Source organism: Nicotiana tabacum, chromosome 6, assembly GCF_000715075.1.
Source record: "Nicotiana tabacum cultivar K326 chromosome 6, ASM71507v2, whole genome shotgun sequence".
Lineage (NCBI taxonomy): Eukaryota > Viridiplantae > Streptophyta > Magnoliopsida > Solanales > Solanaceae > Nicotiana > Nicotiana tabacum.
The window spans coordinates 154,138,017-154,163,405 of NC_134085.1; the positions used below are offsets into that span (position 1 = coordinate 154,138,017).

Sequence of the window (25,389 nt, forward strand, 5' to 3'; positions counted from 1 at the left end):
GTATTATGTTCTATGTTTAGCTTATGATTTTAATATAATTTAACATAATGTACTAACTTATAATTTTTCAACATCGAAGGTCTTTCTTGTTGATTCATGGAGTTCTAGAGTTGAAGAAGAAGGAATAACTTTCTTGGTGGACTTAAACAAAAGAAAATATGATTACTTTTAGTTTCAATTTGATGAATTACCATGCATACATGCAATTGCAGCTATCGAGAAGAGAAACATCAAGAAGTCCAACTTTTGCTCGCACTAGTACTTAAAGGAATCATGGCTGAAAACATATGAAAGACAAATACATCCTATAGGACATACTGATTCTTGGATTATACTAGAGAGTGTTAAGTCACAAATTGTTAAACCTCCAGATTTCAAAGTGCCACCAGGTAGAAGGCAGAAGAAAAGGCATATTCCAGCTACCGAATCATCAAAAATAACATTCAAATGTGGTCGTTGCAGAAGAATTGGTATAATAGAACAGCTTGTATGTATTCTCCGGTAGTTTATCCATTTTCAAGAAAGCATAGAGAATAGTATATATATCCACTTATGTTTATCGACTATTTTAAGTTTTTCCTATAAATTGGATTCATTTAGATTATTCTTATTTGAGCAGATGTCTGAATTTTCAAAATTTCTTTCTGCTTACGTTCTTTTTGTTTCTTTTGAGCTCAATGTTTAAAAGATAAGGACAGGAGTCCTTAAGTTTGACTTGTTGGTACAAAAGTTAAGGACAGACAGTCCTTAACTTTGATTTTCAAGTTCAAAAGTTAAGGACATGTAGTCCTTAACTTTGAGTCACAAGTTCAAAAGTTAAGGATAGGCAGTCCTTAACTTTGAGTTCAAAGTTCAAAAGTTAAGGACTATATGTCCTTAAATTTGGGTTTCAAGTTCAAAAGTTAAGGAAAGGAGTCCTTAAGTTTGACTTGCAGGTTCAAAAATTAAGGACAGGCAGTCCTTAAGTTTGAATTACAAGTTCAAAAATTAAGGACAGGCAGTCCTTAAGTTTGACTTGTAGGTTTAAAAGTTAAGGGTTGTATGTCCTTAGCTTTGAGTTTTAAGTTCAAAAGTTAAGGACATGAGTCCTTAAGTTTGACTTGCAGGTTCAAAAGTTAAGGACAGACAGTCCTTAACTTTGAGTTACAGGTTCAAAAGTTAAGGACATGCAGTCCTTAACTTTGAGTTCAAAGTTCAAAAGTTAAGGACTGTCTGTCCTTAACTTTGAGTTTCAAGTTCAAAAGTTAAGGACAGGAGTCCTTAAGTTTGACTTGCAGGTTCAAAAATTAAGGACAGACAGTCCTTAAGTTTGAATTACAGGTTAAAAAGTTAAGGACAAACAGTCCTTAACTTTGAGTTCCAAGTTCAAAAGTTAAGGACATGCAGTCCTTAACTTTGAGTTTCAAGTTCAAAAGTTAAGGATATGAGTCCTTAAGTTTGACTTGCAGGTTAAAAAGTTATGGACAGACAGTCCTTAAGTTTGAATTACACGTTCAAAAGTTAAGGACAGGCAGTCCTTAACTTTGAGTTCAAAGTTCAAAAGTTAAGGACTGTTTGTCCTTAAGTTTGACTTGCAGGTTCAAAAGTTAAGGACATGAAGTCCTTAACTTTGAATTTGTAGTTCAATTACACTTAGTCATTAGCTAATACTAACAAGCTCAATGGACAAATCAACACTTGAGAGAAACTAAGAAATTAATAACATGATGCCTTTATATTACATCTGAAATTGTAATTTTGCATAGTTGTGACAAAATATTATGTTATGCAATCAAAATATAAGTTCCTTTTGAGGAATTTACAAAACATTTTAGAATTCATATGGATTCTTTACAACAATTTTATACAAAAGATCAACCACAACTAACTTTCTTTACAACTAAACTACACTCCTTCGGACAACAAGTTTCATTTTCACTCTCATAGTCATCGCCTTCATTTTCTGGTGGTGTATCATAACCAAAATTTCTTTTCCACTCACCATGTGCCCAAAGATTTGCAACAAGTTCTTTTCTAAAGTCTTTTATGTCTTTGGGTTGGAATTTCTCCACATCCTTTCCAATCATCAACAACTCCACATAATTGATAAGGAATGCACCATAATCAGTCCTAAGAAAAATGTAAGATATGGAGTGAATTAAACAATAAATCTAAAGTACATATAAATTATATAACAGATAACAATACGTACGATCCAGTTTAGTGTGGTGATCTTTGCCACTGAATATCAAATTTGTTGAAGGCATTTCCAAAAGACTTGTGATGTTTGTCAAACTGTGAGAACTTTAGCAAGTGGGGGATCATGCGTGCATACATTTCCATGTAATTCATTTCTGCCTCATATGGATCACTGTATATGGAATCGTACACATCAATATTTTTCTAACTCAAGTCCAATACTCCCAAAAGAAAGAGTGTCACATCATTATCATTTTCTGAAGGGAGCCGACATGGAAAAAAGATTTTGTCAACCTCTGTCCAAGCAATTCCACATCTACGACTGTCCCCCACACATATGGTGTCACAAACAACTAATTATCACCAGCACACCAAAAGTCATCAGTAGCATCTTCACTGAAATCTTTATACACAAGCACCATATAGTTATCAAAAAGAATATCAGTAGTTGTGCAACAAAAAGGATGGTCGCGAGGGTGGTAGCATTCCTTCTTTCTCAGATAATATAGGGCAATGTCAATATGCTTCATAAAAAGGCAAAAAAATAAAACAAATCCATCAGTCATAAAATAATTAAAAATGATAAATTAAGAATAAAGAAAATAAATGCCTTGCGAATTATCAAACCTTATCATCAGTACAAAACTACTATCTGAAAGCTCAAGGAAGAACATTTTGCTACTGATTTTTTGATGATACAATTTGTATGGATTCTTTCTCACACCATTATCATCAGCATATATATCAGTTTGTCCCCTGAAAATTTTGAAAATATCAAAGTTAGAAGTTAGTCCTGAACTTAGCCTTTCAAGTTGAAAAATTAAGGACATGCAGTCCTTAAGTTTGAATTACAGGTTCAAAAGCTAAGGACACTTGGTCCTGAAGTTTGAGTTTCAAGTTCAAAAGTTAAGGACACATGGTCCTGAACTTAGACTTACAAGTTCAAAAGTTCAGGACACTTTGTCCTTAACTTAGACTAACAAGTATAAAAGTTAAGGACAGACAGTCCTTAAATTATAGTTCCAACTTCAAAAGTTAAGGACAGGAGTCCTTAAGTTTTACTTACAGTTTCAAAAGTTACGGACAAGCATTCCTTAAGTTTGAATTACAGTTATGTAGTCCTTAACTTTGAGTTCAAAGTTCAAAAGTTAAGGACACATGATCCTGAACTTTGACTTACAAGTTCAAAATTTCAGGACACTTGGTCCTTAACTTTGATTTTCAAATTTAAAAGTTAAGGACACTTGGTCCTAAACATAGACTTACAATCACAAGAGTTAAGGACACTTAACTTTAGCAATTTCAATATCAATACACTTAATCCTAAAATTTTAAATTAAAAGTTAAGGACACGAATTTAAGCAATTAACAAATAATGAAATACATTAAAGGACTTACTGTTTTTTGTGACCTTTCCTTTTCTCCTTGCCCAACCACACAATGAATTTCTTCAATAATTTTGCATCATCTTTGGCATAATAAAAAATACATCTACGAATATATGTTGATTTTATCCAGCTCGAACACTTATGAGTATTTTCATTGTGTGCCATCGATGTTCCTGTATTTCTTTCCTGATCAAAAGGAGATTTCAACTGCCAACTAAGCGTCTTGTTTCTTTTACCTCGACCAAGCTCTTCTTCAACATTTCCTTCAACCTCCATAGACAAACCCTCATCAATGCTCATTTGTGTACTTGGAGGAGTAGGAGTAAGAATAGAAAATGACGGACCATCATAACCAATACTATCTCTCTTTCTTTTCCTCATATATTGGTTAAGAGTTTCATCATTGTTTATCACTCTCTCTCTCTCTCTCTCTCTCTCTCTCTCTCTCTCTCTCTCTCTCTATATATATATATATATATATATATATATATATATATATATATATATATATATATATATATATTAGTTTGCTGCAAGTCGTCAAATGAAGAGACAAAAACTAAGAACATTTTTTTGAAATGTACTGGCATTTTCAATTATGAATATAATATTTAGGACACAATCAATATCTGTCTTGTTCACACTGCCTTCTTGTGTTTTTTCAACAGACAATTGAGCTAACATATTGGTTGCATCATTTTCTTTATCTTCCAACTGCACATTTTCTTTATCTTGCAATTGTTCTCCATGTTCTTCAGTTGCAAGTTCACAAGATTCTGCAAAATATTTACAAGAGCTAACACAATTAGTACTTGTTACTAATCTTTGATTAAAACAAACATATATAAAATTAAAAAAAAAACTGTCTAACCATTTGCAATTGTCAAGATCATCCTAGTTAAATCATTATCTTCACTAGCATTTTATTGGCTTCCAATATTGTCGGTAAGAGAGCGAGGTGTAGAGAGATCACATGTTCCATCTATGCATTTGGAAACAATCTCACTTCTGCTTTTTCCTTCGATATTTTCTAGGTCTTGAGATTGTACTCCACTTTTCTCTTGATACTCCACTCCAACTTCTTCCCTTGCAGCTTCAAAAGATTCTGTAACATTTGCAATTAATACTCATTCTAATAATTCACTAAAACTAACATTCAATATATCATGAAAATTTTATCTAACCTTGATTGGCACAATTTTGAACTCCAAATTTCTCTTTATATGAGAGAGGTGTAGATAGATCATATGTTTCTTTTAAGCATTTGCATAAATCTCACTAACACTTATTCCCAATGGACTTTCTAAATCCTCCTGAGATTGCAATCCACATTTACAAAAAATTTCTGTTACTCCTGTCTCTTTTGGATTATCCTGGTCTTGACATTCTACTACATCTTGAACTTCCACTCCATCAATAGATTCTACAAATATTTGTAATCACAACTAAGTTTATATGTATTATGCTATTGAATATAAATTTCAATGAAAAAAATTCAAAATCTATATCTAACCTTTCCCAATATCAGTGACGTTAAGAGTTTCATCATCTAGATGTGCATCTCTAAAATCGCTTTCATACTGAACTTCTGCATGCACATCCATATCATCACGTTCATCACCACCTGCATCTTTGTTAATTGTAACAGTAGGCTCTGTACTATGACAATGATCATCAACTCTATCTTTAGTAATTGGAACACTAGATTTTCTCTCTATGTTCCTTTCATCAGGTTTCACATAAATCTTCAACAAAGTATCAAGCTTTGATCCTAGACTTTTCTTTAAATCCTAAGAAAGAAAATAAGTTATAAAGTTAAGGACAGGTAGTCCTAAACTTCAAGTTACAAGTAAAGAAGTTAAGGACATGTCATCCTTAACTTAGAGTAACAAGTTCAAAATTTAAGGACATGCAGTCCTTAACTTTGAATTCCAAGTTAAAAAGTTAAGTACACTTGGTCCTGGACTTCAAGTTTCAAGTTCAAAAGTTCAGGACAGATGGTCCTGAACTTAGACTTACAGGTTCAAAAGTTAAGGACACTTGGTCCTAAACTTCAAGTTTTAAGTTCAAAGTTAAGGACACTTGGTCCTAAACTTCAAGTTTTAAGTTCAAAAGCTAAGGACATGCACTCATTAACTTATAGTTTTAAGTTCAAAAGTTAAGGACATTTGGTCCTAAACTTCAAGTTTTAAGTTCAAAAGTTAAGGACAAACAGTACTTAACTTATAGTTTTAAGTTCAAAAGTTAAGGACACTTAGTCCTAAACTTCAAGTTTTAAGTTCAAAAGTTAAGGACAGGCAGTCCTTAACTTGTAGTTACAAGATCAAAAGTTAAGGACAATAGGTCATTAACTTCAAGTATCAAGTTCAAAAGTTAAGGACAGTCAGTCCTTAACTTTGAATTCCAAGTTCAAAAGATAAGGACAATGTTCCTGAACTTCAAGTTTCAAGTTTAAAAGTTTAGGACTTAGACTTACAAGTTCATGATATTACCATGATTTCATTCTCAATCTTTTTTTCTGATACAACTATTTCTAATTATTCTAGTAACTTTAGCATGCAGATCCTTTTTAAAACTCTCTGATAATCTTTGAATCAAAAAACATAAAAACAAAAATGTCTCTTAAGCAAAAAATAATCAAATAAAAAACTAATGCTATTCAAAGGCAGAAAACCTACTTTAACAATTTCCTTAAGCATGGCTTCATCAAATTGTGTGGAAGAAGGCATTGAGCTTTGATCTTGAGAAATCGGCTCTTTCACACTAATAGGATCAGTATCTTCTTCAATAGGAATTAATGGTGACACCTCGATCAACTTATACAACTATTACATAATAAAAAAAAACATAAGTTTTCAGAACTAAAACAAATAAACAAAAAAATAGCTAGCAATTAGATTAACTTACATTTTCATTATGGAAGTATTTTTTACACAAAGAATCATACTGTGGAGATTTCATTTCCAAATAACATAATATCCGAGGAAAACAACATTCTTGGAAGTTTACAAATTGTTTTTCCTGGAAAATAGGCAATACTTCCATTATCCAAACACAAAAAACAAAAGGAAAGCCAAGTATAGTGTATTTATCCTTGTCTTTATCTTTGTTTTTGTCTTTCTCATTCTGATTGGGCTTCAAACAACTCTTCAATGATTTTAATAACGTTTCATAAGAAAGAGAGCCCCAGTTGAAAGAAGAGCAGAGTTCATCATCGTCTACAATTTTCATTATCTGCTTGGACACATTCATATTCTTCCGCTTTCCCATCAAAACAGATTCAACAAAATAAATTGTTGCCAACTTCACAGCATCATCATCGCTGCCTACAAATGATGCAGTTGTACCATGTGGGTGACTAGTAATAAAATTAAACAAATTACCCAACTCAATTCTATCCTTTCTGGGGAAATAGACTTTCGAAAGCCTATTCTCTTTTTCATGCAAACCTTTGATGTCTAGTGAAGAATAACACTTCAAACCAGTAATTATATGAAATGTGTCACGTGTAAACTTAATTTTACGGTCAAAAACCTTGAATGTCATCGAATTAGGGTCATTATTTACAATTTCTGAAAGCAATACATAATGAATAAGTTTACCACAGAACTTCACACTTTGTAATCGGAAAAAGTTTCCGAAAATACCATCCCTCAACTTCTTCCACTGCCTATTTGACAAAAAAGTTTTGATTGTTTCCTTATATTGTAAATCTCCTTTCCAATAGATCATAAAATTACGCCAAACATCAAACTCGAACACACGATCTCCTTTCATCATCACACTACAAAGAAGGAAAAAGAACATAAAGATTAGCACTTATAGTTACAACTTGAAAAGTTCGAGGCACTTGGTCCTTAACTTCAAGTTTCAAGTAAAAAAAAATTAAGGATGTAAGCACGTGATTTTTGCTTCACGGACAAGCACTCCAAAAGAAAACAAAAATAGTGACCAGTGACCTCGCTGTACAAATTTTCCAATTTTTCATGACATGTACTGCTAGTCATTTGTGGTTCATCCCATTTTTTTGCATTTTTTGATCTTATCAGTCAAAACACAAGGTATGTCTGTCATAGTAATCAAACCGTAATTCAGTAGTTAAAAGAAAATTCAAAAATATATGTGCATTGTTCGTTCTAGGTTGTGATTTAACTTACTTGAACATTTTAATTTGGTGTGATAATGGTGTTGAAGTGTTACATTGTTGTTTGTTTTAATTTCATTTGTTTTACTATTTATTTGTTATTTTTCATTTTTTGTTTTAAAATTAGAAAAAACAAAAAGAAAAGAGTTGAAAATCTGTTTGGGCCCAAAAATGAAACGAAATAGGCCCAAAATCGGCACTCAAGTCCAGTCCAAATCCGGCCTGCCCAAGCACCAATTCAAACGACGCCGTTTCAGGCAAGTCGATTTGAGCCGTCTAAGCCTCTTGATCCAACGGTCCACATCCGCACCCGTGACCCGACCTGTTTAGCCGGTCCAACCCAATCCATCACTTAAACCCAAACGACCTCGTTTTAATACCAAACGACCTCGTCTCACCCCTCACCATCAGATCCAAGCCGTTGAGATCATCTGATCCAACGGCTTAGATCTAAACCCCTAGACTATATATAAGCTTTCTATCACACCCCACGCCCCCTAGTCGAACCCCCCTTCACTCATCTCCTTCCTCACCAAGCCCTGAAACCCCCCGAAACCCTAGCAGCCGCCCTAGTTTCCCCTTCACCAGAACCCGGCGGCATGAACGCCGATGACCACCTCCTGAACACCCTAGGACCCCCTCACTCTCCTGAACATGGATCTATTACCCCCTAGCCTCGAATCCCCTTCCTTCATCTCGAATCTTCATTTGAAGATTCGAGTCGAACCCGGACCTATACCAAACCTCACCATCTTCATACCAGACACTCCCCTGACCCCCCTCGTGACCAAACCAAGCTTGGTTTGGTCCGAATCTAACCACAACTTCTAAAAAACCAGATCTGAAAATCCAGACCTTAGAACACATGAACCTGGGGAATCCGGCTAGCCTTAACGGGGGTTTGAGGTCTAATAGACCTTAATCAAGGTGTTCTCATGTGAGAACACCCTGATTAAAGTTTGTTCGGCCTCAAAGGGTCAGAGTTGAGTCAGATTTGGATCAATTTTGTTTGGACATTTCTCGGTAAGTTTTTCTTTTCCTTTTTGTTTTATTCAACTGCTAATTAAGTTGTCAGCATGTTTCGTTGTGTTTGTTTGTTATTTTTCATTCGGATTTCTTCCATCTCTGTCAAAGACCTTTTATTTGGTCGATTGTTTTCTGTGTGTGATTTGAACGTATCCTATGATAAACATGTCCGATTAGGATAGTCGTCGCATAAATAACTTATATAGGTTCCTAGTGATTGACCAAAGTTGTCTGAAGCCCTTCAGGTCCCTGTATGTATTGGTTTATATGAACGACTGATTGTTACCTGTTATAATTAGTATAGTCGACTTGATAAATGTCGTCGATTAACTTCCTACGACTGAATGTTCAAATATTCTAATTCGTACAACTTCACGTAAGTGAATGAACCTGTTGATTGTTAATTGGATGCTTGACATTAGCTGTGACTACTAGCTTGTAACTGCATTGTAAACAAATTAAAAGAATCAGGCTAGGGCAGTCTTGAATTGAACTTTCAGAAGTTCAAAATGCCCTGATGCTGCAAGGGGTTTAGGGCAGTAATAATCAAGGTTAACAAGGGGTAGTCTGGGGTTCGAGAAAAACAGGAAAAAGCTTAGTTTAAGTGAGCTGACAAGTAGGGTACTAATTTAGGATTAAACTAATGCAAATGGGGAACAAGACACAAGAGTATGGGGGTTTAAAATGAATACTTAAATGAACCCATAACTCTTGATTAAAGAATAAGGCCAAGCGTGGGGAAAAAATGGTTGGCATCAAAAAGATGTTTAGGCGTGGGATTTAATAGGTATGGGCAGTCTGCAAATTGGCAGGATCCAGGCAGCTTGACTGCACTGGTTGTTTGGCTTATAAATAGGCCATTTCAGAACTTAAAAGGGGCGGAAAAAATTTTAGTCTTGAAGGGAGATCTTGTGAGTTGAAGAAAACTGAAAAAAAAAACAGAAAGAAATTTCTAGAAATACTGTAACTGAACACTGTCCAAAAAACTGCAAAAAGAAACCAAGTTGGTTATCCTAACTGGGATTGTTATTTGTTCCATTAAGAGAAGTCTATGTTCTTCTGCTGTGATTGTTACTACCGAGCTTTCTGTGTACTGTGGCTTGAGTTTTGATTGTCGAAATTGTGCTGGTTATTTGCTGAGCCTTGGTGGTTATTGAACTTTTGTGGCTATAGCCCAAAATACTCTGTTTCCTTTCTCGACTGGTTTTGTTGCCTATCCTGTTTTTCTGGGAGTATTAGTCTGTTGCTCGACCAACGTGTGAACTGCATCTTTGTGGCTGTTTGGTTGTTGCTGTGTTGTGCTATTTATCTACTGCTGTTGTACCTGCTGTGTACCACTCAACTGATCATCTTTCTTTTTCTTTTGATCCTCTATACCAGGTACACAAATATACTATCACTGTAACTTGAAAGGTTTGAGCATAAATGTAAAAGAGAAGATCTGCAGATGCTTATATATACATAGACTATTGTGTTAGGCCTCTTATAATGTATAATAGTTTACATTCTTGTTTTGGATGCTGGAGATAGTCTTCATGCCTAATAAATGTCAATGTATGGTAGTTGAATGTTAGACTGTGTATATAGGTTGGTGATAAGAGTATGCCCAAGGCAGTAGGTTGTATCTCAGATTTAGTTCAATGGTGTAGTATAAGTTTGTAATGTATGCCAAGCATGAAAATCGTACACTACTAGTTAAGTTCTTTCCTTTCTGATAAATTGCCATATATAACTGTTAAACCATGTTTTAAGACAAAGAACACAGGGCTTGCAATCTCAACCTCACGAAGGTCGAGCCCAGGTCAAAACAGACCAAGCAGGCCTGCATCGGACAAACAATGGCCCAGGTCTGGCCCATCACGCATGGGCTGGATTTGGGCCTTTAATTTTTGCTCGGCTGACTGTGTACGTGGCCGTGCTTCTAATTTTGCGCAAGCACTCGGAATTCTGTTATAGATAACTTGCGAGCATGTAATTAATTAGGGCTATCTACTGTTTTCAATTAGTAGAGACAAACGCGACAAGAAACGTAGTTGCTATAGGATATCCTTTTAAAATAAGGACGAGATGAGCCTCGACAAAAATAAAGAAAAACGCACAAATTGCGGGGCCCTCGTTAAATGTATATATTGAAGCATTCAGTCCCTAAGGTGGGTCGTTTAGCAAATCTCACGACCTCCCGGAATAATAACGCGATAGCCTTTTCAAGCGCGTATTTAATAATTTTACCTTCTTAAATTCGGGTGTGCATTTATGTGACCCAAATCCAAATCTCGACGGATTCGAAATGTGTTTCTAATCACGGGTACATTGATTGTGACGGGGTTCGAGATGCATGTCCATGACGTCGCAAATTCCTTTTAAAAATAGAACGAGACGAGCCTCGACAAACAAAATGTACAAAGCTGCGGGGCCCTCTAAATGTATGTATATATTAAAGTGTTTAGAATTCGGGATGTGCCGTTTAACGGATTTTTACGACCTTCCCCAAAATAACAAGACGCTAGTTGCTTTAGGCGCGCCTTTAACAATTTATTTTCCTAATTCGGGTGCACATTTATGTGACCCAAATCCAAATCTCAACCGAGTCGAGATATATCGATAACCACGGGTGCATTGATGTAACGTGGTTCGCGATATGTTTTCACGACGTTGCAATTCTTGTAAAATAATAATTACGACAAAAGTGGTTAGAAGTTAAAATTTGCACATAAGTTCATGTTTGTATAAAATCAGATAATCAAGCCGAATATAACAGTTGAGCGACCGTGCTAGAACTACGGAACTCGGGAATGCCTAACACCTTCTCCCGGGTTAACAGAATTCCTTATCCGGATTTCTGGTACGCAGACTGTAATATAGAGTCATTCTTTTCCTCGATTCGGGATTAAAATTGGTGACTTGGGACACCCTAAATCTCCCAAGTGGCGACTCTGAAATAATTAAACCAATCCCGTTTCGATTGTCCTTTAATTGGAAAAAACTCCCTTGCACCCTATCGAGTATGTAAAAAGGAGGTGTGACAAAGGACAGGCAGACCTTAACTTAAAGTTTCAAGTTGAAAAGTTAAGGACAATAGGTCCTGAACTTCAAATTTCAAGTTCAAAAGTTAAGGACACTTAGTCCTTAACTTCAAGTTTCAAGTTAAGGACAGTCCTTAACTTATAGTTTCATGTTGAAAAGTTAAGGACACTTGGCCCTGAACTTCAAGTTTCAAGTTCAAAAGTTAAGGACACTTGATCCTAAACTTTGAATTCCAAATTCAAAAGTTAAGGACATTTAGTCCTGAACTTTGACTTACAAGTTCAAAAGTTAAGGACACTTGGCCCTTAACTTAGAGTTACAAGTTAAAAAGGTAAAAACATGCAGTCCTTAACTTATAGTTTCAAGTTGAAAAGTTAAGGACACTTGGTCCTCAACTTAAACTTTCAAGTTCCAAAGTTAAGGACACTTGGTCCTTAACTTCAAGTTTCAAGTTAAAAAGTTAAGGACAACTTAGTCCTTAACTTTGAGTTCCAAGTTCAAAAGTTAATGTCGCTTGGGCCTTAACTTTTATGAACACAGTTAACTAAAAATTCATAAACACAGTTAGCTTATGAATTTGTACGACTACTTTTATGAAATATCCTTACTTAATCAAATATATTGATTGAACCACAAATACATTTCAATACAAAAAAATTTTGAATAACAGCCTCACAAAAATACGCTACTTATTCGACACTGAATCAACTTATAATCATTATTTTTGAAATTTCACACATACTTGACACAGCATTAATCGCGATTACATATATACAAAAACAAAAATGCATAAAAGCAAAAAAATAAAAAATTACCAGTTCGATCGTTCATAGCAGAGAAGATGACAGAGAAGATGAAGAAGGAGAAAGATTAAGTGCAACTGGTTTACATGCAAGGACGATACAGATGAGGAGCACGCGAAACTTGCCCTGAAATTTTCGCTCTCAAATTTTCCCTTTTCTGAATGAATAAAATAAGGGTTTAGGAATATAAGAATTGAAGAAAGGGTAAAATTGTCTTTCTGCTATTAGTAGTGGCTATTTTTGCTGAACATTATAATTAGTGGATAAAAAATAAAGATCACCTTACTTAGTGGCTACCACACGCCATTTTTACGCTAAAAAGAGATTATTGGTCCATCACTGCACTGCTCTTTATTCGATAATGTCGTTTACTAATGTTTGGGCTAAACTTTTGGGAGAGGCTTGTCTTCCATTCCACAAATTTTGGATGATAATGTAATTATTTCACCAAGTATTGTTACATGAGAAATTTTCATAAACTACTACAATTTAAAGTGTTGTGACTATAGTTTGCCTAATTATAATTTGTAGCTACCGTTCAATTGTTACTAGCTTTGTATCACATGTATTCGTTCGCACAACAAATCTAGCTTGTATCAATTGTATTCGTTTGCGCAATAACTACAACCTGTATCAACTGTGTTCGTTCGACAACAAATGCAATCAAAGTGAAATACATGTTATATAGTATATACAAAGGATACAGCATCTGTCGACTGTATACAGAGGTGTGTACAAAGGATACAATACCTCCTTACTCAGTGGGCACTCTAACCAGCAGAGCTTAGGAGCTTGCTTGTTTCAATTCAAAACAATTGATCTTTTATTTCATGAATTTGCTATAAATTCAATATAGCTGCGAATGGTAATTTTTTTTGAAGATATAGCTATGAATAGTAAATACAGTGTATATAGTTGTTGTGTGGAGTAATTTTTTCTTGTTATACACTGCAATTATCCATTAAAGCACTATCATTGTTTTTCTTATTCATATTGGTTTAATATTTATTACGCTAAACTTTGAGACTAAACTCGACCAAATTCAATTAAAAAGCCTTGAACATGACTCACATAATACTTGAATTGAGCATTCGGAAAACTCCACTCGATTTTATTGTACCTTGCAAGAGTTATTTCAGTGTCAATACTGGCATTCCATATCCATAACTTCAACTTGATTATGATGAGAAAAAGAAAAGAACATAATAACATCCTCGAATTTCTGTTTGCCTTTCCAAAGAAAATATTAAAAGATGCAGTTCTTCTCCCTTGCTATTTGCTCCTACAAAATATGTGGTAAGGCATATAACTATAGAGCCATGCATAAATGAAGCAAATAAAAGTTTTAATGGTCCTGGATTATTGAAGGCATCAAAGCTTATGATAAAAAAGAAAATTATCAGAATTTAGAGAAGAATAAATTTAAAATGATCATTGCTAGGCCTACCTCTTAGCTGCCATCCCCACTACTTCTTGCCACATCGTACATTAAAGAAGAAGAATAATTGAAGTTTGCTTTTAGCAATTAGTGGTCAATAATCATATAAATGCATGTGGCCCCGTCCTATGTTTTTTTTTTGTTTGGAGCAGTATTCAATATTCATATTAGAGTCCCGATTAATCCAAATTTGAGTCGCAAAATGACCTATTAAATTGGAAAGTGCTCCTTACCAAGTTTTTTATCATTCCCTATAGGACTCTAACCTTAAAACTCTGATTACGGATGGATGGATCCCACCTATTAAATTATTTTTCTAAGTCTTCATTTTGAGTATATACTTTGATAAAACAGAGATCTTATTCCATTCCTAATTCCGAAACAAATGAATGTGATGATATTCATAATGGGCCTCAAGTAGATTCAACTTCAGACCCACTTGCTGAAGGGCTTTGTTATTGGGATCCACACGGGTTTCCATCACATGTACAATGGACTATTAAGATAACCAAATGTACCATGATATGTCGGGCTTTTCTCTGACAAATGTGACGCTTTTATTCTTCCCTAGTAACCACTCATATTCAATTATTCTCCAATGTTCTCTTTGTGCGGAGCCTTCGAGCAATATTAAAGTTATTTTCGTGTGATCTATAAATTACGAGTTTGAGCCGTAAAATCAGTTACTGATACTTGCATTAAAGTAAGCTGCTTACATCGCTTTCCCTTGGGGTGCGGTCTTTCCACGGGCCCTCTGAACGCGGGAAGCATCAGAACAGGTTGCCTACAGCACTCCCCCTTAAGCTGCGGTCTTTCTACGGACCCTCTGATCGCGAAATGCTTCGTACACCGGATTGCCCTTTGTTTACCTGGTGTCCCTGGTTTCTTCTTCGCATAGCAATTGAGAGCTAAGAAAGAAAGAATATTTCAAGTATATATAGAGTAATTCTTGAGACTATGTTTATAATATTTTTTTTATAAAACGTAAAAAAAAAATGCCAACGAGAAAAATGTGGCCCTAGTTGGAGCAAAAGAAAGGCATACTGTTCCTGGGGTGTTTTCTCTTCTTTTATATTATAGCATAATGTTGTGTTTTTCTTTTCTGGAGCAGTGCATCTGATCTTCTCTGGAATTGAGAAGCAAATCTATGCCGGTTTACGTTTAAAGGTTGTAGGACCATCGAATTTTGAAGTTTTTCTCAAATGTTCACTTAAAAGTAATGATAATAAAGAAAAGTTGCATTTAAAAGAGGTGAACATTAATTAATGTAAAGAAGTTATAGCAAACTAGTGGTCCGAATTATGGTCAGCAATTTTTTAAATATATTAAAACGTTTATTTCCAATTAAGAAAAAACTATAGTTCCTTAAAAATGGGCATTCGTTCTCTTTTTGGCATCAAAACAAATCAATTTAGAAAACTAGAGAATTGAATGTATGGAGATACCATGTATCCTCTTCAGGTATTTCTTTCAAGTTCTTTTGTACTCTTTTTAGTAGTTTTTGATATATTAAAATTGCTTGTCCTTGCACATGGATGAACGCTTATTATTCAAATAAAGTTGGAAAATTTAAATACTAACTCGTCTTTAAAGTGGAAGAAGATGCTCAAAAATTCCTTAACGAAACAAGTAGGATGCTAAAAACAAGCTAAAGACAATTATTTGTCATGCTCCATTGTTTAGTCAAACTTTTGCATGAAGCTTAAACCCACAATACATGTACATGTGCCTGCAGCAGTGGTGGAGCCATTTTAGATTAATCCTTTATCGAAAAATTATACTATGCACCCAAGTCAAAAGTTTATAATTTTATATACATATTGAATCCCCTTAATTTCTTCATGTATACTTTTATATATTTTGATAAATTTTTAACTTCGCCATTGCCGACAACTAGGGGTGTTCATGGTTTGCTTTTTGGATCGGGTTTTCTTCAAAAAGAAACCAAATCAAGTAAGTTGGTTTTTCAAATATTAGAACCAAACCAAACTAATTAAGTCGGTTTTTCTCTATTCGGTTTATGTCGGTTTTTCGGTTATTTGTCGGTTTTTTATTAAATATAAGGCATACACTACCAAACACATATTTCGGCGACCACATTTTTAACGTAATACTATCAAATCAATTGCCCTTTGAGAAATCTGTTATTTACCAAGATATATTTATGATAATTGAATCAAATAGTGATGAATAATTTAATGACTTAATTAAAAATATTTATTTTTAACATGAAATAGATTCTTATACTTAACAAAAGAAAACTACCAATCAAACTAGAATGTAAAGGTAAAGAACTGTATTAAAAGTGCAAACGATTAACATTTACTATAAAAATTTTGAAACTTTGTATAAAAGTATACATATATATTGATGTAATAATAAATTTAATATAGCTACTCTTATATTCGGTTTGGTTCGATTTTTTTATTAAAATCAAAACCAAATCAAATCTGATCAGTTTTTAAATTTCAAAACCAAAACCAAACTGAACAAAAAGTATCGATTTTTTTGGTCGGTTTGGTTTGGTTTTCGGTTTGGTTCGTACAACTATGAATCTCATTTGAATAGGACATGGCAAGGCCTATACACTCGGCATCCTTAGAGCCCACACATCAAAAATTTCTAGAGGATTCAACCGAAAGAAGAAATCAAGTATGGGGTCATTGTATTCTTATTAACTTATGATGATGAGACAATTAAGGAAGAATGACTTGACAATAAAAATCGTATCTCTCTCTCACTTTATATATGTGGACATGATACCTACAATAACTTACCTGCAAAAGGCAATACGTGCTGTAGACGAAAAGTAGCAATAGGGTCAATTTGTGATGTGAGGTTTCTACGAAGACACCTAATTTGCGTCTAGTACTCTTGCATGGAAGCATGCAACCAACAATGGTTTTCTTTTCTCCGTCATTTGGTTTTCACAATGCAAGGCAAGGACAACGTCGTCTCTATCTCTATTTTACACAACAGTAGTATTTTTTTTAAAGGACAATCACGATAAGAAATTTATCTCCAACTTACATAAAATAGAAGAGATAACTAGGTTGGCTCAATGAGGGAAATGGACCTTCTAGTTTGACTCTCGACAAGTCGATTGATCCTAAAACACAAAGGCGGTTTCATAATTTTAATTCTACGGGTGCAAAACTCGGGTTTCCAAATGAGGCTGTTACATAGAGATTTGACTATATAGGATATTGCTTCCGATAGACATAATTTGAGAAGTAACAGCGCATTATTACCCAATAGACTATACCTTAAAAGCTAGCTAGGCATGCTTAGTTTTGGAGTAATACAGTTAATGGTCTCTTAATTACATCACATTAGAATCGTCGGTTGCGTAATTCCTTAGTTTTTGTCCAGACATTTTGTTCGGAAAGAGGCTTTTTTGAACCTAAAACGAGTGGGATATCATTCTCATGGTCTCCAATAATACTCCTGTACTAACACGTGATATGTTAAGAAAAAGTTTAATTATCAGAGTCCGAACCAAACAAACCATATACCATACAAATAATGGTGTCACTGATTTTGATTTAGTTTGCTTGTGTTCGAATATGGTTTTAAATTAAGTAGTTTTGCGTGTTGAAAGAACTACATCATTTTTTTTTGAATAACCTAGTTGTATTTTATTCTCCTGTAAACATATCTACTGAGTAGAAAACAAAAAAATCGCAGAGATGAACAGTCACGAAAAGCTCATACCATGACCATATATGAGGTTCTAAAAATAAGTCATGGTGGTGGAAAAATAAATACTAATTGTGAAAAAGTCATGGTTTAGTTTAATGCATTTTATAGAATGTTTTAGGTCGCGGTCCCATCATTTTTTAAAATTATGAGTTTATATTCACTATTTCTTATCATTGTAATATATATACAGTGTATCAAAAGATATGTTCGATTGAATCCTTATCTATAATGCTACATTTGCCACGGTGTCGTAGAGTCCTTTTGCCTATAAAGTATATGCCAGAATATTCACATGTATTTTTTTTTTGGAGCGAAGTATAAGCCTCCATTTCTTACTTATTGATGTGTTATAGAACCATGTTCGTGATATTTCTTAGCCATTACCTAACTTTTTGCATTCATAAACCTTTCGATAAAGACAACGTTATTCTAAGGATTTTAATTCGACATGTTCATAGTTTTCTAGGCAATAAACAAATTAAATTGCATCAAATCAAAATCTAGTTTGACCAATAATTTCTTTTTGAGACTCAGAAAATAGGTGAAGTCATGATATATCTAAATTTGCAAATGATGTATAAATATATTCAACATTCAGATTTCATACTTTCCGTTTCATATTCATCAAAGTATCCTGGTAGGTATCAATAAATAGAAGAAAGGCATGTTAATTACTTTACCATAAACTCTTACTCACATTTAATATTCAGATAAACTTATTGTATACACAGATCGAAAAAGAGTAAATGACTAGTTTTGAAAAGTTGACCAAACTTTGGACCAAATTACGTACAGATTGAGACGAAGCAGGAAGAGTGGTCCCATAAAAGTAACAAAAAATACTTATGGTTCTAGCCAGGTACATACCAAGATGTAAATAAATGTGTCAAACCTAAAATAGGCTACTACTCATCCACCAATAACTGTAAAATCTATATTATTCAGTTGTCAGGGACCACCATATATACACACATACACAATATAACATAGTAATATTTGCAGGATTATTCGCATTTATTGTTTTCCTAATTGAGCAGATATTGTCATGGACCACCATGTACATAAAGATAATTCCATCCTTTCATTTTATGTCACATTATTTTTTTATTAGTTTATTTTATTAAACATTAGTAATTTATTTCAAATAATTTTAATTTAATTTTTTATAGTATTATTTTTAATGACATGCTTTTATGCGATAGAAGCTTACATACACCTACTGTTTAATCACACTAATAAATAAATAACACGTGTTTTTACGATTGTGCATATTTTTCCTCCACCATGATTTATTAGTAAATATTCTTATCATTAAATCACTTCATCTATAGTGAGTTGTTATGATTTGATATAAAAATCAAATGAGAACAAAAAAAGTTTCCCTTAAACCACAAAAAATTTATAGCACGATTAAAATAATTCATTATTTCTTAAATTTTTGTGCTCCATGTATATTGAAAAGGAGGGGGGTAAAAGTTATCAATTATTCCATCCAAAATTTTATAGAATGATTACTTAAAAAAAAGACAATTAACAATGCCCCACCAAAGAGACAATTCAAGAGGGTAATAACTAGTTTCAGCCCACATGTCACTCACTACTAGACTACCATAGTACCATGGCATTTATTAGGCTGTATGTATATAGTATGTATTATAAAACTAGACTACCTATCTCATTAACTTTTTTCTACTACTCAATCATTTTTCTACCTGTGTGATAGACATTTTGTCTCTGTAGCAGGGGTGTCAAATGATATTCGAAAACCGACTAAATCGATTGAATCGTATCGCACCGAATCGATTTTTAGATTTCATTTTAAGAAACCGTAGGTTTTATATAAATTTATAACCGTACCGATAATTAGGATAGATTTTTTATTTTATAAAAATAAACCGAAAAAATACCGAACTGTACCGAATAAATTTTATATGTAGAAAATATATTTATAAGTTTAAAAATAATAATGCATTAAATTTTTTGAGCCTTGGAATAATGAAAACTATTACAAGCCAACAAGTAATTAAACTCAAAATACTAATTTCTAAAACTTATTATGCTACTTCTACTTAAACTAAGTTATTTCAAGTATGTTTATTATCAATACACAAAGTATTCTAGCGATTATGAGTAACAAACTACAATGTATTGAATATGTTTCCTTTCATATAATTTAGATTTATCTTTTTGAATATTTAATCTTCTATAGACTTTATTCTTGAGTCTCAGCTTGGTATATCTTTCAACTCGTGTGATTAATATTTTCTTTGCCTTTGTTTGATTTCTTTTACGCTGTTGTAGAATAGTTGATGGATCTATACTCTAACCATCTTTCTTTCTTTCTTTTTTTAGATTCATCACCCTTTAAACGGTAAAAATGTCTAGAGAGTTTTGTTAAGTCATATAAAAGAACGTGAATTATTGCAATTCTATTTCTACTAGTGAATTTTACATGATATTAAAAAAAATACCGAAAATTAACCGAACGTACCGATACCGAAGAGAAACCGACATGATTGAGACGGTTTTGAAAAGTCTAATTTTGGTTATACATAATAGAATAACCGAAAAATTGGTACGATACAAATTTTATAAAATAACCAGCCGAACCGAACCGTTGACACCCCTACTTAGTAGTACTAAAGATAAGTACACCCTCTGTTTCAATTTATGTGAACCTGTTTGACTGAGCACGGAGTTTAAGAAAAAATTGAAGACTTTTGGAATTTGTGATCCTAAACAAATCAAAAAGGGGCCTAGAGTATTTGTGTGGTTATAAAAGCTTCTCATTAAGGGTAGACTTGTAAGTTTAAACTAAATTGTTTCCAAATATAGAAAGAGATCATTCTTTTTGAAACAGACCAAAAAAAATAGGTTCGCATAAATTTGAAAGGACGGAGTAGATAACAACTAAAAAAGGAAGAAGGTATCTATTAATCCCTCGGTCCCCGTTAACATACTAGCACTCTTTTAAGTCTGAACATAAACAATGTTATAACATAATCTTATTTTTAGGTAGATTTAAGAGGAATTTTCCTAAACCATAATAATTTAGAACTTAGTAACTATAGTTTGCTTAATCATTATTCATAGCTACAATTCAATTGTTAGTAATTTATATTATTTGTATTTAAACACGTAACGAATACAACTTGTGTTAAACGTATTTGTTTGCGCAACGAATACAATGTGTATTAACTGTACCCGTTCGCACAATTGTATTCCTTTGTGCAAGGAATACAATATGTATTGTAACCAAGGTAAAATACAATGGTGTATAAAAAAAAATAATTTCTATCGACTATATTTATTCACGCAACGAATACAACTAAAGCGAAATATATAAGTATAGAAATACAAAAAAAATGTTCTTATTGATAGTAGAACTCAAGACCTCCACTAACTAAGTGGAGGCTTTAACCTATTTTGTTACGAGAGCTTGTTGCTCTCTTGTTTCGGTTAAAAATAATTAATTATATATTTTATGGATTTGCTATAAAAATTAAATATAGTTACGAGTGGTTAATTTACTGAAAGTATAGCTAGGAATGGTAAATACATTATAAATATTTAATGTATCACGTAATTTTCGCTAAATTTAACAGCTTTTAATTAGTAAAATCCATTATATTATCAAAATGTTTTTCGTACTTAATCAAATACTATCATATAGTCAAATACTATCATATAGAATAAAATTAAATGAATATCAAACTTCATCTTTTTATAAATGAATGCTATTATATTATTTATTATTATTTTTAATTGAAATCACGAAATCCTGTTTTGGAATTACATGAATCCTAACCCCATATTCTTTATGAAACAGCCACGTTTGGCTCGACCCCCACCCAAAACTATCTAGAGAGTTCAATGATTTTTACGCCAATAGTAGCCATTGAATTTGGCCCCGTTCATCGCATCTTAAACGTACCAAATGTTGTAAATGTCTGATTGTCTGTACCAATTATTACTAATTTGATGAATCACATATTTTTATTTTAAAATTAATGAAAATATCTAACTTTGCCTCGTACTACTTGAAATTATTCAATTTTGCCCTTCATAGTATTTGTGGTCCATTCTTAATACAATGTATTATCTCTAGTGTCTTTGTCATCGAAGTAAATTTCACAAATGATCATATAACTGTAATTATTTTAATTAAAATAATATAACATAATTATTTATTTATATATATATATATATTATTTTCATTCTAATAAATAATAATCAAATTAAAATATAAATGACAACCCGATCCCACACAACCCAATACCCATATACATAAATTAAAATAAATTAAAAGTGAATCCTTTCCTCAAAATACACGATAATTTTATTTTTATTTTTATTTTTAAGATTTTCACTCAAATTGATAGTATTATTAATTCAAGAGTTTTTTTGATTATCTATACCTTTTATTTTATTTTATTTTTTATTTTATCAGAATCTCATGCAAAATGCTCCTATTTTTTTTTAAAGTTATGTATATGAATAAGCCATAGTTATATAATTATTTATGAAATTTATCCTTGTCATTAGCGGTAATAAGTGAAATGAGTGAATTTCATGTACCCAAATTCTTCCTGAAAAATGATCCAAATTGACCGCACAAGACTATAATTTAAAAATTAATTTCAACTCGGAGTTCAATTAGAACTTAAGGGCGACAATGAGACTTTTTCTTAATAGCAAAAGTAATTACCACACAAAAAGTCTAACAAAGTATAAAGTAGTCAATATCAAAGATTATATTTACGGAATTAACCTCTTTCTCTTAAACTTATGAAAATGAAAAATTTTAATTTGTGACATCGTACATACCTAGAAATGAAAGGAATAAAAATCAAAAACCATGATGTAGTGAGAAGAAACAATACGTAACCACACACACAGCACCAAAAAAAAAGAAACAACGTAATGTTCTGGAACAGTGCCAAACTATAGTGAGAGTAGTAGTAATAGTAGCAAAGTATTATGTCCGTCACACGTGCCACCTATATAAAAGCCACGCCAGTTGTGCTTTTTAGATGACGAAAATTAGTGAGTGCCTCGTTCATCTCTATGGTCATCACTTAGCCCATGCTCACCACTTCCTTTTGAACTTTCTTGAGAATAACACCAAACAGTACACACTCACAAAAACAAAAAACTAAAAAAGAGAGAGATAATTCAGTCTCTCTCTCTCTTTAAGCTTATCAGCTACCTCTATCCATCTCCAAGAACATCAATGGGCGAGGTTTGCTTGCTCTCTACCCTTTGTTTTCTTTGTTTGGGTTATTTGTTGTTTGAGATTTCTGATTTTTTTTTTGGTTATAGGAAGAGAAGAAGAAACCAGAAGAAGTGAAAAAACCAGAAGAAGAGAAGAAAGTGGAAGCTCCAAAAGGTGATAATGAAAAGAAAGAAGAAAAGAAAACAGAGGAAACCAAAGAAGAAACAGTAGCACCTCCACCGCCACCTCAAGAAATAGTGTTGAGAGTTTACATGCATTGTGAAGGCTGTGCTCGTAAAGTCCGTAAATCCCTTAAAGGTTTCGAAGGTAAGCAGATTCAGTCATTTCAATCAAGATTTTCACTTAAAAAATAGTTCTTTTTGTAATTTGAATGTGTTTATGTAGGAGTTGAGGATGTTATAACGGATTGCAAGACACATAAGGTGGTTGTAAAAGGGGAAAAAGCAGATCCGTTGAAGGTTTTAGAGAGAGTGCAAAAGAAGAGCCACCGTCAAGTTGAGCTTCTTTCTCCGATCCCAAAACCGCCGGCCGAAGAGCCAAAGAAACCGGAGGAAAAAGAAGTCGTTAAACCCGAAGAGAAAAAAGAGGAGGTTTGTTTAATTTAATCTTCTTTTTTTCTTCTAAATTCCCTTTTGTTTCTCACGCGAGTTGTTTCTTTTTATGTTGCTTTTTCTCTCTTTAGTCTTTTCCCTTTCTGGGGTTTTATTTGTTTTTAAGGTAAGCTCAAAAAATATGGTATTTCTGGTTTGTTTTGCAGCCGCCCCAAGTGATTATTGTAGTTCTGAAAGTTCACATGCATTGTGAAGCCTGTGCTCAAGAAATCAAAAGGCGTATACAAAGAATGAAAGGTATGATTTTATTTTCTCTTTTCCTATTTTGGGGTTGTATGGATTAGTATATATGAGCTTTTTGATTTATTTGGTGCAACTAATTGTTATTCTGATTATGCTTTTGTTACACTTTTCCCTTTTTCGGATCTCCATAATAGTATTCAGTATTTTAAGGATTCTATATTCTCTGCATCTTTCACTATCCCTGCAGTCTTTAATTTAGAATAATATAATCACTCTTTGGAATCTATTCAAATTTAAGTCAAATTCAAACACATTCTGTCAACAACTAATCACGTCCATATCTTTAATTAATTGAACAATCTTTAGAATCTGTCAACTGGCATTAAAAATTTGACCAATTTTTTATTTTATTTTGAAGGTGTGGAGAATGCAGAACCAGACTTGAAGAACTCACAGGTGACAGTAAAAGGTGTGTTTGAGGCAACACAACTTGTGGATTATGTAAGCAAAAGAACAGGGAAAAGGGCAGTTATAGTTAAAGTAGAACCAGAAAAGAAAGAAGAGGAAAAACCCAAGGAAGGCAATGAAGAGAAGAAAGCAGAAGGTGAAAAAGAAGCGAAAAAAGGTGAAGAGGGAGACACCAAGGAGAAAAAAGAAGGTGGTGGAGATGGCAGCGCCCCCACCGCCGGCGGTGGTGAAGAAGCTGAGTCAGGTAAAGAGGTGGCTGTTCAAGAAGACCCAAAGTTAGAAATGAAAAAGAATGAGTTTTACTATTATTACCCGCAGAATTACCAGGTTTACCCTCAAAGATATGCTCATGAAATGTATAATCCATATCCTCCACAAATGTTCAGTGATGAGAATCCCAATGCATGTTCTGTGATGTAAATTAGGAAGAATATGAAGGGTATATGTGGAAAAAAACAAGGAGTTGTGGTCACATGGGAAATGTCCATGGCTATTTCTGCAACTTGTTATGGTTGTGCTCTACATGTGGCCCTGTCTGGGGCCTTTAGTATATGTCTGCAGGCCAAAAACTATAGAATTTTGTGAGCACTTTGTACTTTTTTCTGTTTTTTTTCTTTTATTATAAGCCTGTTGGTTATATACTATAATCAATGTAGTATGTATATACTAGTACTATAGTATATTTAGCAGAATTTTTGAATGTTGTACTTTATACTTGCTAGTTGTTTCTTCTGAGTACAGATCTCCCCTACATCCACCCCGCCCCCACCCCCCAAAACCAACAAAGAATACAAATGGCTGTTTGAGGTAAGTGGGGAGGGTGAATTTGGTTAAGTTAATTTTGCCTAAGGTAATTTGAAAAGCGAAAGCAAAAATCATGATTTTGTTTGTCTTATGTTAAAAAAAATTGAGAAATGTTGGTTTGGATTCTGTTAAAGTGTCACATCCATTGGTAGTTGCATATGTTAGTAGTTAGTAGGTAAAATAGGAAGTGTCATTCTTTAATCCAGTAATTCTCAACGAAAAACTAACAGTGAGATAGGAAGTTGGTAAAGATTTGATGTGTGCATTCACGAGGTGAGCATTTCTCTAAAATGATATAAATGTGATTTTTTTTTGTTCCTTTCAGTTTCAAACACACTAATTGCTTGTATCATGATTTCACATTCCTTCCTTTAGTTGTATTTT

At 33.3% G+C, this 25,389-nt stretch overlaps 1 protein-coding gene across 1 annotated transcript; it reads left to right on the top strand.

The window, feature by feature from the left end:
* The first annotated feature begins 22,716 nt into the window (after nucleotides 1-22,716).
* LOC107763233 (heavy metal-associated isoprenylated plant protein 7) lies at nucleotides 22,717-24,910 on the top strand. Its single transcript, XM_016581706.2, has 5 exons — nucleotides 22,717-22,945; nucleotides 23,026-23,245; nucleotides 23,324-23,529; nucleotides 23,697-23,787; nucleotides 24,152-24,910. The coding sequence occupies exons 1-5, from the start codon at nucleotides 22,937-22,939 to the stop codon at nucleotides 24,619-24,621; spliced, it is 996 nt and encodes a 331-aa protein (XP_016437192.1). The 5' UTR covers nucleotides 22,717-22,936; the 3' UTR covers nucleotides 24,622-24,910.
* The last annotated feature ends 479 nt before the right edge of the window (nucleotides 24,911-25,389 follow it).

Excerpts from the sequence above, each read along its gene's own strand:
- LOC107763233 (XM_016581706.2), top strand. Across the intron at positions 23,530-23,696 it reads CCGAAGAGAAAAAAGAGGAG|CCGCCCCAAGTGATTATTGT; the intron begins GTTTGTTTAATT and ends TTTGTTTTGCAG. Across the intron at positions 23,788-24,151 it reads GCGTATACAAAGAATGAAAG|GTGTGGAGAATGCAGAACCA; the intron begins GTATGATTTTAT and ends TTTATTTTGAAG.